The 12588-nt window shown below is 50.0% G+C and overlaps 1 protein-coding gene across 2 annotated transcripts; it reads right to left on the reverse strand.

Moving 5' to 3' along the window:
- Positions 1 to 6153: 6153 nt before the first annotated feature.
- Positions 6154 to 12157, reverse strand: LOC116868537. Of its 2 annotated transcripts, none has more exons than XM_032858947.1 (5): positions 12117 to 12157; positions 10979 to 11060; positions 9448 to 9612; positions 8083 to 8214; positions 6154 to 6395 (listed from the first exon to the last, which is right to left on the reverse strand). In XM_032858947.1, exons 2-5 carry the CDS (start codon positions 11058 to 11060, stop codon positions 6259 to 6261), a joined length of 516 nt encoding a protein of 171 aa, XP_032714838.1. In that variant the 5' UTR covers positions 12117 to 12157; the 3' UTR covers positions 6154 to 6258. The 2 variants fall into 2 exon arrangements, with proteins under 2 accessions (XP_032714838.1, XP_032714839.1); XM_032858948.1 differs by having other exon boundaries at positions 10979 to 11049; positions 12117 to 12155.
- Positions 12158 to 12588: the final 431 nt, after the last annotated feature.

The following is a 12588-nucleotide window of genomic DNA, read 5'->3' on the forward strand; positions in this document are numbered from 1 at the left end:
ACACAAAACACCAAAACTTCTGGGATACAGTGAAAGCCGGGCTTAGAGGGAGCTACCACAATTCACCCAATGTAAAATAGGTTATTTGAATAACCCTGTAACAATCACGGATATTGATTCAGTAATTTAAATACCCACCCACCCTACCACCTGCAATGATTTCACCGAGAATTCATCCAAATGTGTAAAGAATGAACGCTATTTCTACACAATCTCTTCCAGAAAATAAAGAAAAAGGAAGGGAATTACACTGTTAGCAAAACCAAAGACGTAGATGATCCAACTGCAATCTTCAGCGTTAAGGTGGACCCTTGTTCTTGGGGTGCCTGGGAGGCTCAGTCGGCTAAGCATCTGACTGCTTGATTGTAGCTCGGGTCATGATCTCAGTTTCCTGATCTCAGGCTCCTGAAATCAAGCCCTTCAAGGAGCCCAGTGCAGAGCCGGCTTAAGATTCTGTCTCTCCCTCTGCCCTCCCCACTCTTAAAAATAGAAGAGGGGGCGGGGATCCTCATTCCAAAAAAATTCACATAAATATAACTTTTATGAGGCAACTAGAGAAATGTGCATACCTACTGGCTATTTGATATTAAGGAAATATTGTTAAAACTTGTATGTACATTAATAGTATCGGAGTTGTATACATTAAATAGTCCTTATTATTTAGAGACACGCACTGGAGGGGCCTCTGGGTGGCTCCGTGGCTTAAAGCCTCTGCCTTCGGCTCAGGTCATGATCCCAGAGTCTTGGGATCGAGCCCCACATTGGGTTCTCTGCTCGGCAGGGAGCCTACTTCCTCCTCTCTCTCTGCCTGCCTTTCTGCCTACTTGCGATCTCTGTCAAATAAATAAATAAATAAATTTTTTTTAAAGATTTTATTTATTTATTTGACAGACAGAGATCACAAGTAGGCAGAGAGAGAGAGGAAGGGAAGCAGGCTCCCTGCCGAGCAGAGAGCCCGACGCGGGGCTCGATCCCAGGATACTGGGATCATGAGCTGAGCTGACGGCAGCGGCTTTAACCCACTGAGCCACCCAGGCGCCCCAATAAATAAAATCTTAAAAAAAAAAAAAAAACTCCCTTTCCCTCTGGATCGTGGGTGTTCGTGCTTGCGTGCTCTCTCTCTCCTCCTCCTCCTCTAAATAAAACCAAAAACAAAACTTTAAAAAATTAATTAATTAAAATAAATTAAAAATAAATAATTCAGGGGTAGAGATGGGGCAGTGAGTCAGCCAAGAACAGATAAAACAGATAATTGTGGTAATTGTGGGTGTCAGGGAGGTACGTGGAGGTTGTTAGATTAGTCTTTCCTGTGTGTTTAAAATTTTCCATAAGAACTTTGGAGGACTCTTTCTTTCTTTCTCTCTCTTTCTTTCTCTCTCTCTCGCAGATTTTATTTATTCACTTGAGAGAGAGAGAGAGAGAGAACAAGCAGGGGGACAGGCAGAGGGCAAAGGAGAAGCAGACCGCCTCCTGCACCCCCAGCCCAGCCGAGAGCCCCATGTGGGGCTCGATCTCAGGATCCCAGGATCATGACCTGAGCCGAAGGCAGATCCTTAATCAACTGAGCCACCCAGGCGCCCCAGGACACTTTTCTTCTTCTGTAATCTTCCTGGTCATGACTTTTGCAACACTTTCTAGTGCATTTATCTTTTCCTTACTGATTTGTTAGACAGGTTGTTGGTTTTGTTGTTTTGGGTTTTTTTAGCATATTAAGGAAACTAGTCCTTTTTTGCCTTTTTACTTCCTTGTCTTTCCAGTTTCTTTCTCTCTCTCTCTCTCTCTTTTTTTTTTTTTTTTTACAGAGAATTTTACTATTACAGAACGTTTTGACCCAAATGTTTTCTCATGGATATGTTTATCCCAAGCCTATTTTGACTGTGAGCTTTAATCCAAATATTTTTATCAGAATTACTCTAATTCTTCTTTTCTTTTCTTTTCTTTTTTTTTCCTTAAGATTTTGTTTTTAGGAGTGCCTGGGTGGCTCAGTGGGTTAAAGCCTCTGCCTTCGGCTCAGGTCATCCCAGCATGCTGGGATCGAGCCCCACATCGGGCTCTCTGCTCCGCAGGGAGCCTGCTTCCTCCTCCTCTCTCTCTCTGACTGCCTCTTTGCCTACTTGTGATCTCTGTCTGTCAAATAAATAAAATCTTAAAAAAAAAAAAAAAAAGATTTTGTTTTTAGAGGCGCCTGGGTGGCTCACTTGGTTGAGCATCCGACTCTTGATTTCAGCTCAGGTCATGATCTCAGGGTTGTGAGATTGAGCCCTGAGCTCTGTGCTCAGTGGGGAATCTGGGGAATCTGCCTGGGATTCTCTGCCCCTCTGCTCCTCACTACACTCATGCACTCTCTCTATAAAATGAATAAATAAATCTTTAAAAAAAAAAAAGATTTTATTTTTAAGTAATCTCTACACCCTATCTGGGGCTTAAACTTACAACTCCAAGATCAAGAGTCACGTGCTCCACTGACTGAGCCAGGTGCCCCAGAATTACATGAATTTTAATACAGCAATAAAGTGCTTTTTTTTTTTTTTTTTCCCTAGAGAAAGCACTTTCTTGGGGCACCTGGGTGGCTCAGTGGGTTAAAGCTCTGCCTTTGGCTCAGGTCATGATCCTGGGGTCCTGGGATGGAGCCCCACATAGGGCTCTCTGCTCAGCGGGGAGCTTGTTTCCTTCTCTCTCTCTCTGCCTGCCTCTCTGCCTACTTGTGATCTCTGTCAGTCAAATAAATAAATAAAATCTTTTTTTTTAAAAAAAAAAGCACTTTCTTGAGCAAGCTGCATGAAGTCAATTTTATTCTTCTTCAGTCTATTGTTTTATAACGAAAGTTAAATTCTTTCTGATGTTTGCTATTATAAATTTAATTTTACAAAATTATTTCTTCATTGCAATCAACTTGGCTTCATGGAGTGAATGCCACCATGAGCGTGTGATTCTTCTCTCAGTCATGTTTATCCACATCTGATTTCTCCGGTTTTCTGCCATCGTGCATTATCGGCTGTTGTCCATTATTTCCATCTGGCCCGATTTTTCAGGTCGAACCGCATGATCTAAATGTCAAAATGTTATTGTCTGTTTGAATTGTAGTCAATATTCAATTAAACGTGGTCAGTTTTAGCCTCTACCGACATAATTTTATGTTGGTTGGTTGTTTTTTTTTTTTTTTAAGATTTTATTTATTTATTTATTTGACAGAGAGAGAACGCGCGCGCACAAGCAGGGACAGCAACAAGCAGGATGGGGAGAAGCAGACTCCCTGCTTAGCAGGGAGTCTGAGGCAGGGCTCAATCCCAGGACCCTGGGATCATGACCTGAGCCAAAGGCAGATGCTTAACGACTGAGCCACCCAGGATCCCCTGTGTTGATTATTTCTACCCCATCAGTGATGGGGTGTAGCATTCGCTCACAATTCTGCCTTTCCCCCCACTCCACATTCATCATGTGTACTCAGATGGAGGATATTTCTCTGCCCACTGATGTTGGGCTTGGCTGTGGGTGGGCAGACTGTATTTTCCAAAGACGGCCACAACAGCATCTCCCATCTCATATGCATCTTACATCTCTCATTGTGACCATCACTCCAGGAAATCTATGCCCTCTCCCTCTTGAACGTGGGAACTTGGTGAGTGCCTGGACCAACAGCATTCAGCAGAAGTGATGCTATGTGTCTTCTGAGGCTAGATCATGAAGATGCAGTACGCTTCCTTCTTGTTCTCTTGGAATTCTTACTCTTGGAACCCATCCTCCATGTTCCAAGGTAGTGCAAACTAGCCCACACAGAGAGACCACCTGCGGAAGCCACAAAATAAGGATGTCAGGTTGACAGCGCCAACTGAGCTGTCTGGCTCAGGTTAATGCTCAGCCAGCATCAACCACCAGAGTGAAAACACCTCCAGAAGATTCTGTCCACTGCCTTTTGAGTGTTTCCAGCTGAGACCTCAAACATTCTAGAACAGAAGCAAAGAGTAATTTGCACTGACTGGATTCCTGACCTACAGAATTGGTGAGCATAATACAATGGCTGTTTTATGCCACTAAGTTTTGGGGTAGTTTGTAAGGTAGCACTAGTAACCGGAACACCATAGGACTTGCTTTGACCAGTGGAACGTGGTGCTGATTCTGTGTGTGCTAGATCTGAGCCCGGCCATTAAGAGCATCCTGGGTCTCTAGTCATCCCCCTGCCCCCTCAGGGGTCTTTGACTTCCGCCAAGCGGAGAAAATGCCATAGGTGCCTGATGCTCCCAGAACAAGGAGACAATGGAATAATTTTGAACCCAACTGTTACGGGCTGAGTCATGTCTCCTGCAAATCCATACACTTAAGACTTAAGTCCTAACCTCCAGAACCTCAGCATGTAGTGGTTTGGGGGGATAGGGTCTTTAAAGAGGCAACGAAAGGCCAACCCAATCGGACGGGCATGTTTATAAGCAGAGGAAATCTGAACGCCAAGAGACACCAGGGACGCGCATATGCACGGAGGAAAGTACCATGAGGATGTAGCAAGAATGTGGCTATTAGCAAGCCAAAGACAGACATCAGAAGCAACCAATCCTGCAAAACCTTGATCTTGGACTTCTAGCCTCCAGAACTGTGAGAAAATACATTTCTGTTGTTTAAGCCACTCAGCCAGTGGTATTTTGTTATGCCAGCCTGTGATAGTGTGATTTATAATAAGAAATACATAAATTTGGTCTTCCTCCGGTTTCTGGCACAGAGCTCTTAATACCCTTGGAATTTGCTAAGTAATCAGAGCAAGGAAGGAGACGCTTCTTATGTTAACAAGGTGACTTTTGGGCTCCACCTAAGGATTTCCCAGAGAACAAACCCTGCGGTTAGAGGGTTGAACTTTGAATCCCACAGCCGCACAACCACCCCTCCCCAAGTCCAGGAAGAGAGAGAGACTGGTGGTTGAATCATTCTGCAAAGGCCAATGATTTAATCAATCATGGTTCTGTAAGGAAGACTACATAAAACCCCCAAAGGACAGGTTTTTTGGAGAGTTCCTGGGTTGGTGAACACGTGGAGATGCAGGGAGAGCAGTGCCTGGAGGGGGCAGGGCAATTCTTTGGTTTTCCCCATGCCTTGCCCTCTGCATTTCTTCCATCTGGCTGTTCCTGAGTTCTATCCTTTTGTAAGAAACTGGTAATCCAGTGAATAATCCTGAGTTCTGAGAGCTGTGTTAGTAAACTAATCAAACCAAGGGAGCAGTTTGTGGAATCCTCTGATTTCTAGCCAGTCAGTCAGAAGCACAGGTAACTTGGGCTGGGGACTGGTGTGGTGTCTAAAAGTCAGGGGCAGGGCTTCTGGTAGGACGGAACCCTTAACCTGTGATGCTATTTCCGAATTGCATGTCGGAATTGAGTTGAATTTTCATACACCCAAGTGGTGTCGGGAGCTGAACATGAAACCCAACACAAGGTTTCCATCCTAAGACCCTGAGGTCATGACCTGAGCCAAACGCAAGAGTCAGACACTTAACCAACTGAGCCACCCAGGCACACCTTAATTCTGTCCCTTTATCCTGCTTTGTTTTGTTTCCTTACAGCACTCATTACATATTCGTTTTTCTGTCTCCCTCCATAAAAGAATGCCCCCTCTATGGGCCCAGAGACTTGGTCTTATTCACTGCTGCATCCCCATGACCTGGCATTGTAGTACCTGGCATACAGCAGGTGCTCAGTAAATATTTGTTAATAATTGAATAAGTCCGTCCCTTTGCTCAAGCCACTCCCTCCACCTGGAATACCTTCCCTTCTCCTTCCTCCCTTTCCTAATGCCGCAGATCCCTTAAGACTAAAACCTAGGGGCGCCTGGGTGGCTCAGTGGGTTAAGCCTCTGCCTCTGCCTCAGGTCATGATCCCTGGGTTCTGGGATCGAGCCCCGCATCGGGCTCTCCGCTCGGCGGGGAGCCTGCTTCCCCCTCTCTCTCTGCCTGCCTCCCTGCCTACTTGTGATCTCTGTCTGTCAAATAAATAAAATCTTTAAAAAAAAAAAAAAGACTAAAACCTAGCTCCTATTCCTCCAGGAAGCCCTCCATGACTGGCTGGGCTCTGGGCCCCTGGAAAGTGGCTTATTCCTGCCCTTCCTTCACCCCAGTACTCAATCTTAGGTATAGTTTAAGGTTCGTGCCAAGTAAAGACTGAGGTGGAGACTGAAGACAGAAGAGATCAGGCCTGCTTTATTGGCATTAAGGAGAGGAAAGGGCCCTCCACAGGCTCTAGGCCGGAGTGGAGCTGCAGGGAGGTCAGCCCTGATGCCGCATCACTTCTTCCACTCCTTCTTCTCATAGTCCCACTGGGAGGCCAGGCCTTGCACGGGGTTGCCCTTCATATCCAGGATACGCTGGAGCTGTTGGGCCTTCCACTCATCCGTCAGGGTGATGGGCTTCTTTGGAAACACTGCAGGGAAGGCATGGGGTGGGGGCAAGGGTGACTCAGGACCCTGCAAGTCCTCCACCCTGTCCCCCTTAGCCAGGGTCTCCAGTCACAGGGTTAGGATGCCTTGCACTGACGACCCCACTTCCACCCTGTCTGTCCCCCCTCCAAACTCCCTGCTAAAGCTTCATTGCAGGGACCTTTGGGTTCTGGTCCCAGCTCTGCCTTTGACTCACTGGGAATTGGGCCAAGCTCCTTCCCCTTTCTGAGCCCACTTCCTTACCTTATGGCCCAATGGAATAGGAGCACTGATTCAAATTACAATTACTGAGTTTGCTCCCACGGACTGGGAAGGGCCCAGGATGAGACGGTTTCTTTCGCTTCCTAAGGGCGTTGGAAGTAGGAGGTGAGGAAGGGGTGTTCACTTTAAAAAATCTGAAGAGGGCAGTTAGTTTGCTAAAAGGCTGGGGTACTCAAGAGGCATTTTAGGTGCCTTGACGTGTGTGTATGAGGGACCGTGGGCCTCCCCACCCAGCTCAGACTTGACTTCCTGGTCCATCTGCTCTAAGGCTGACTCAGCTTGTCAGACCTCCTCACTGGGACTTCCTATCCCACTGGGTAGGAAAGAAGGAAAAGATCTTTATGGCACCTGTCAGCACCAAACACTGGGCTAGACTAGAATTCTTCCCAAAGTCTCCCTCATTTCTTCCTCATGCAAGGCAGGAATTCCCATCACACTCTCACAGAAAAAGAAAGGTGAGGCTGTTGGAGGTGAAAAGCTGGGGCACAGGCTGCCAGCTCTTCCCCCAACATCCCGGTCCCTTCTGGAGCAGTGCTTCCTAAAGCTGAGTGGGCATCAGAATGACTTGGAGAGCTTGTTAAAACACAGATGGCTGGGCTCCCTCTCACAATATCTGACTTAGTAGATCCAGACTGGGGCTGAGAATTTGCATTTCTGAGCATTCCCAAATGATGATGTTGGTCCAGGGACCACACCTGGAGCATCACTCTTCCGTAGTCATAAGCCATTAGCTGGGCATGGGACCAGCTAGCTAAAAACTACATTTCCCAATTTCCTTTGTGGCTAGACATGGTCATGTGATCATTTCTAGCCAACAGGAGGTGAGCAGAAGGGATGTGGGCAACTTCTGGACCTTAAAGAGGAGGGGCATCCCTTGCCCTGTTCTTGGCTGGAAGGTAGACCTTCAAGGCTGGAGCTGAAGTGGCCATCTCATATGGCAAGAAGGAAGCCACACAGCGAGGACAGCTGTGCAACACCACAGAAGGAGCCTTGACATTTCAGTCTCCAAACTCCCTGGCCTTTTTTGTGAGAGGAACAAAACCTATATCTTGTTTAAGCTCTCCTATGTTGGAGACTCTGTGACGGAAAAATTAATGGTTACTAACAGCAATCAGTAATGGCTCCATTCATGATAATGTGCCAGGCACTGGCTTACAGCCATTAAATCCTCAAAAGAACCCTGTGATGTGGGCACTATTATTTTCATTTTACAGATGAAGGAATTGAGACCCAGAGAAGTAAAGCTCCTGCATCCCAGCCCAGGCAGCCATGCTCTGCCCTTCACCCTGGAGGACTTTTCAAAACTCTACAGATGAGTGCCAGGATAGTCGCCCTGTAAGAGCTGGGCTGGTGGCTCTGACCACAAGGGCACAGCCCAGGGCTGTAGCAAGGTGAGGGATTGCCACTCACCATAGACCCGCTGCCACCAAATCATCAGAGCTGTGAATCCAAAAAAGAAGAAGACACAGCCCATCACTGTCTTCCACTCGTTGGAGCGACGGTTCATCTCTGCGAAGGTCTCGTGGAACTGAAGGCGGTACACTGGAGGCAGAGGAGGGGTGGGGAAGGAGGGGCCTCGTGTGTATCCATTCCCAAGACCCTGGGCCAAGTTTTGGCCTCAGGGATCCCCAGCCTCCCCACTCTTGCAGCAGAGGCTGTCCATTCAGCAAATTCTTACGGAGCATCCCCTTTAGGCAAAGCATGGCCAGGAGCAGGCTCCAAATATCAGAGTCATTTAGGGGAACTTCTGGTGGGCAGGACACATCCCTCCCGTTTCCCAGGGTCAGGTCCCCGCCCTCCCACCCACCTTACCTGCCTTTCTGCTCCACCTCCCCACACCACTCAGTGATACCCAAGACAGTCCATGCTTTCCTGCTTCCGTATCTCTCCCCATGCTGTTCCCACTGCCAGGCGACACCCTCCTCCTCACCATTCAAGGCTAACCAGAACATGCCCTCCTCTGCAAGGCCCACCAGGATTCCATCTCTCTCTCTTTCGGGTCCTCACAACCCCCTGGACACACCTCACCCTAGACACAGCCTGTGTTACAGTTTTCCGGGTCTGTGTCCATTCCCTCATTGAACTGGGAGCCTTAGGCCAATGGCAAGAACCATCAAGGTGATTCACTCCTGTGTCCCCAGCATCACCTAGCATCTGGCTGTGCACAAAGAGCTGACTGAATAAAAGAACAAACAAACAGGGGCGCCTGGGTGGCTCAGTGGGTTAAGCCACTGCCTTCAGCTCAGGTCATGATCTCAGGGTCCTGGGATCGAGCCCTGCATCGGGCTCTCTGCTCAGCAGGAAGCCTGCTTCCCTTCCTCTCTCTCTGCCTGCCTCTCTGCCTACTTGTGATCGCTCTCTGTCAAATAAATAAATAAAATCTTTAAATAAAAAAATGAATAAACAAACAAATGATGAACTTCACCCCTCAGATCAAGTATTTGGGGATTTCTGGCTGTCTTGGGTAGCAGTCTTTCTCTCTTTCTTTCTTTCTTTCTTTTTTAAGATTTTATTTATTTATATATTTACTTACTTATTTACTTATTTATTTTAGAGAGAGGTGGGGGAGAGGTAGAGGGGAAGGGAGAGGGAGAGGGAATCTCAAGCAGCTGCAGGGCTCGATCTCACGACCCTAAGATCATGACCTCAGCATGGGAGGCTGTGACCTGTGCCAAAACCAAGAGTCGGACCCTTAAGTGACTAAGCCACCCAGGTGCCCTTTTCAGAGTCACCGCCCAGCCCACTCTGCCTAGCCAGCCCCACCCTGACACCTACAGGCCACCTTCTCGGCGTGGCTCAGCTGGGTCCAGCTGCCCTTCTCCTTCTCCTTCAGGGCCCGCTGCTCAGCGTTGAGCTCTGTGCAGAAGGGCTCATCGGGCATGGGGTAGGAGCGCTGGGCATGGTAGTTGGTGTAGGGCGGCATCTTCCCCTCGCGGTGGGCTGCAGGGGCAATGGAAGAGCTGAATTCAGGCTGCCCCTGGGACATCCCAGCTCTCCCCATAATACTTGGGAGAAAAGAAAAAAAAAAAGGCTGCATTTACTGAGCACTTACAGCGGGCCAGGAGCCGTTCCCAGGCCTTTGGGGGAGTTGACTCATTTACTCCGCATCACTCTGAACCCGGTCAGACCGTTCTCTCTCCGTTTTACAGATGGAGAAACTGAACAGCTAAGTGACTGAAACTCACAGCAACAAGGAGCATGGCCAGAGCCATGATTCAGCCTCTTTGGCTTCAAATCTCATGCTCTCTGGTTGGACTGGATGTGAGGCGGGCATGTCAGGCAAAGGCAGTGGGTGGACAAAGACCGAGTGAGATGAACCAAGATGGCAGACGTGGAACCGCTTTGCAAGCTGTAGAGTGCTGTCCACATGCCTCTGACCGGGGTCAAGGGCACACCTTTGGAGTCAGCTGGGTTTGAGCCCCAGTTCCGCCAACCCCAGCTCCAGCAGGCCCCTCGACTTCACTGCGCCTCAATGTCCTACTCTGGAAAGTGGGGACAATAGGAGAAACTACCTCACCCTGCTGTGGGAAGTTTCAAGGTACTATACTCGAAAGGGTATACACAGGAGGCGCTCCCTAAGTTACACCGCTAGAGGTCGGTTTTCCTACTGGCTTCTTTTCCTGCAAGCTTTCCCTGCCGGCTAAGCCCTCAAGGGCTCCGCGTGGGTGTCCAGGAGGTCCAGAGCAAGGCTGGGCACTGGGAGGGTCTTGATAAAGCTTGTGTTTATTGATACCAGAGATGCCCACACGGAAGGCATCGGTACCACCACCAGGACGGCATGGGACTGTTTTGGCCCTTTTAATATGTAGGTCTATGGGCCTCAGTTTGTTCATCTGAGAAATGGAGACAGTAGCACACCGTCCGCCATACATGGCTGTCGTGAAGTCTAAGTGTGTTAATCTGTGTGAAATGTTGATCACAACTTGGAGTACATAGTAAGACCTCAATAACTGTTATCTGTTGTTATTCTGGGTCCGGAAGGCCCTTCTGCTATTTGGTTGAAGTCTCTCCTGCTTTAGGTGCCTTTCTTCTAATTAACATCCGGAAAGGAGATGCCAGGTCCTGTCAGTACCCTCTGCTTCAGGACACAAAGGCCTTAGGCGCCTGAAGTTTGGGAGATCAGGCCCTGAGGAAGCTTTGAATGGAAGGGGTGTTGTCAAATGTGAGCTGCATGTCCTGGAGGCATGTGGTCCAGGACGGAGGAGTGGGACTGTGGGAAATGGTCTGGAGCCGACCCAGAGCAGCCTGAAGGCAGGAGCCCACCCCTAGCCTCAGAGTTGGTCAGGGGCGGGGGTGCAGGTCTTACCGGCGCTTCCTGGGCTGTGGGTCCCCCGCATCCCAGGTCCTGTTTTCCTCAGCACCAAGCTCCAGGCAGCTCTGAAGAACATCTGTGTGTGTGTGTGAGCCCTGCCCCCACATTGCCCTCGCCCCTACCCATGTAGCCCACACAGAGAAACCCTTTTTCACAGGTGCTATGATGGTAGGGTCCCAGAACTTCAAGGACTCTTGTACTTTTGTCTGCTATCCCTAAGGAGGTGGATGGGGATCCTAGACATTTGGAACCTTCCTCCTGGGACCTCAATTAACCTTCCAAGATATGGGAGGAGGCCTAACTTCTGAGGCAAGGTCTCAACAGTTTGGGGCTGCGGGGCCTGGGTTCTGGTTCCAGCCCCAGCTTGGCCAGGCGAGCTGGGAACACTCCCTCAGTGGTTTGCTCCCCCTCCCAAAGGAAACTGAGTAGGGCTCCAGGTAGGGAGGGAGCAGGTCCAACGGCTAGGTCTTTTCCTCACAGGGCCATCTGCCAAGGTTTCTGCACAGAAGGTCTGGCCCCCACTCCTTCCCCCCTAATTGGCTGCCTACGTGCTCACAGAGTCTGCTCTGCTGAATCTGATGGGGGCGGGGGGGGGGGGGGGGGGGGGGGGGGGGGGGGGGGCCCCCCCCCCCCCCCCCCAGAAGGGGACGGGGGGGGGGCAGCCCGGGGGGGTGGGGGGGGGGGGGGGGAGGATTTGGGGGAGAATTTAGAGGAGGATAAGGACCAAACTGGGTCAGAGGGAGGAAAAGGAGCACACATCTTGGGAGAGGAAGGGAGTATCCCACTTCTGGATCCCAATAATTAGAGACAGGAGGGACTGTACCATGTGGAAGGGACTCCCACATCTGGGAAGAAAGGGCTCCCTGTCATTGATAAGTGGGTGGGGGAGCCCCACATATAGTGAGAGGGAAAGAGTAATCTACATCCAGAGAAAGAGATGGCGTCCCACGCGCAGAAAGAAGCTAATTCCCGAGAAGTCCTTAACTCTGAGCCTCCAGAAACCCCCTAACCCTCTCCGCTGGCAGGAACCACTCAGGCCCTGACTGGTGACGAAATTAAGAAAGTTCGGGTCCAAGCCCCATCCCTAACCCGCGGGGCTCCGGCAGCCAAGCTCTCCCACCCACTCACTCACCTCGCGGCTCAGCGCCGAGGGCAACTTGGGTCTGCAGAGTAACGGAGACTGGGCCCGCAGAAGGGCCAGAGCGCGGGGCGCCCGCCCCCGGGCCCGCCCCACTGCCTTTCCCAAGGCCAACCCCTGCGTGGGAACGTCCTGCCTCGGTGGGGCGTGGGAGCGCCCAACCTGAGTCCCTGGAGGCGCCCCGGCCCCCTGCCTGGGGAGGGAAACTGCGGAGTGATTTTTCTCCTCGATTTCTCCGCCCATGGGGGTCCTGTCTCTAGAGACCCCCAGCAGCGACGGGGACTTAGGGGGCGGTGTGTCCTGGGCAGGCCCAGCCGTCTGAGTCTGTTAGTGGGAGTTGCTGATCACCCTGCCCCCGCACCTTTGTTCATTGCCGTTCTTCGCACTTGGGATGCTTTCTTAGGGACTTGGCAGACCCAAGTGGCCAACTTTCCACCCCAGGCTCAACACCTCCTGCTCTGGGAAG

The sequence above is a fragment of the Lontra canadensis genome, unplaced genomic scaffold, assembly GCF_010015895.1.
Source record: "Lontra canadensis isolate GAN:19392208 unplaced genomic scaffold, GSC_riverotter_1.0 scaffold16, whole genome shotgun sequence".
NCBI lineage: Eukaryota > Metazoa > Chordata > Mammalia > Carnivora > Mustelidae > Lontra > Lontra canadensis.

Coding starts and splice junctions, on each gene's coding strand:
- LOC116868537 (XM_032858947.1), bottom strand. CDS start 11,060: ATGTTCTTCAGAGCTGCCTGGAGCTTGGTGCTGAGGAAAACAGGACCT. Junction 9,613..10,978: donor CCACAGCCCAGGAAGCGCCG/GTAAGACCTGCA, acceptor TTGCCCCTGCAG/CCCACCGCGAGGGGAAGATG. Junction 8,215..9,447: donor CCACGCCGAGAAGGTGGCCT/GTAGGTGTCAGG, acceptor CTCTGCCTCCAG/TGTACCGCCTTCAGTTCCAC.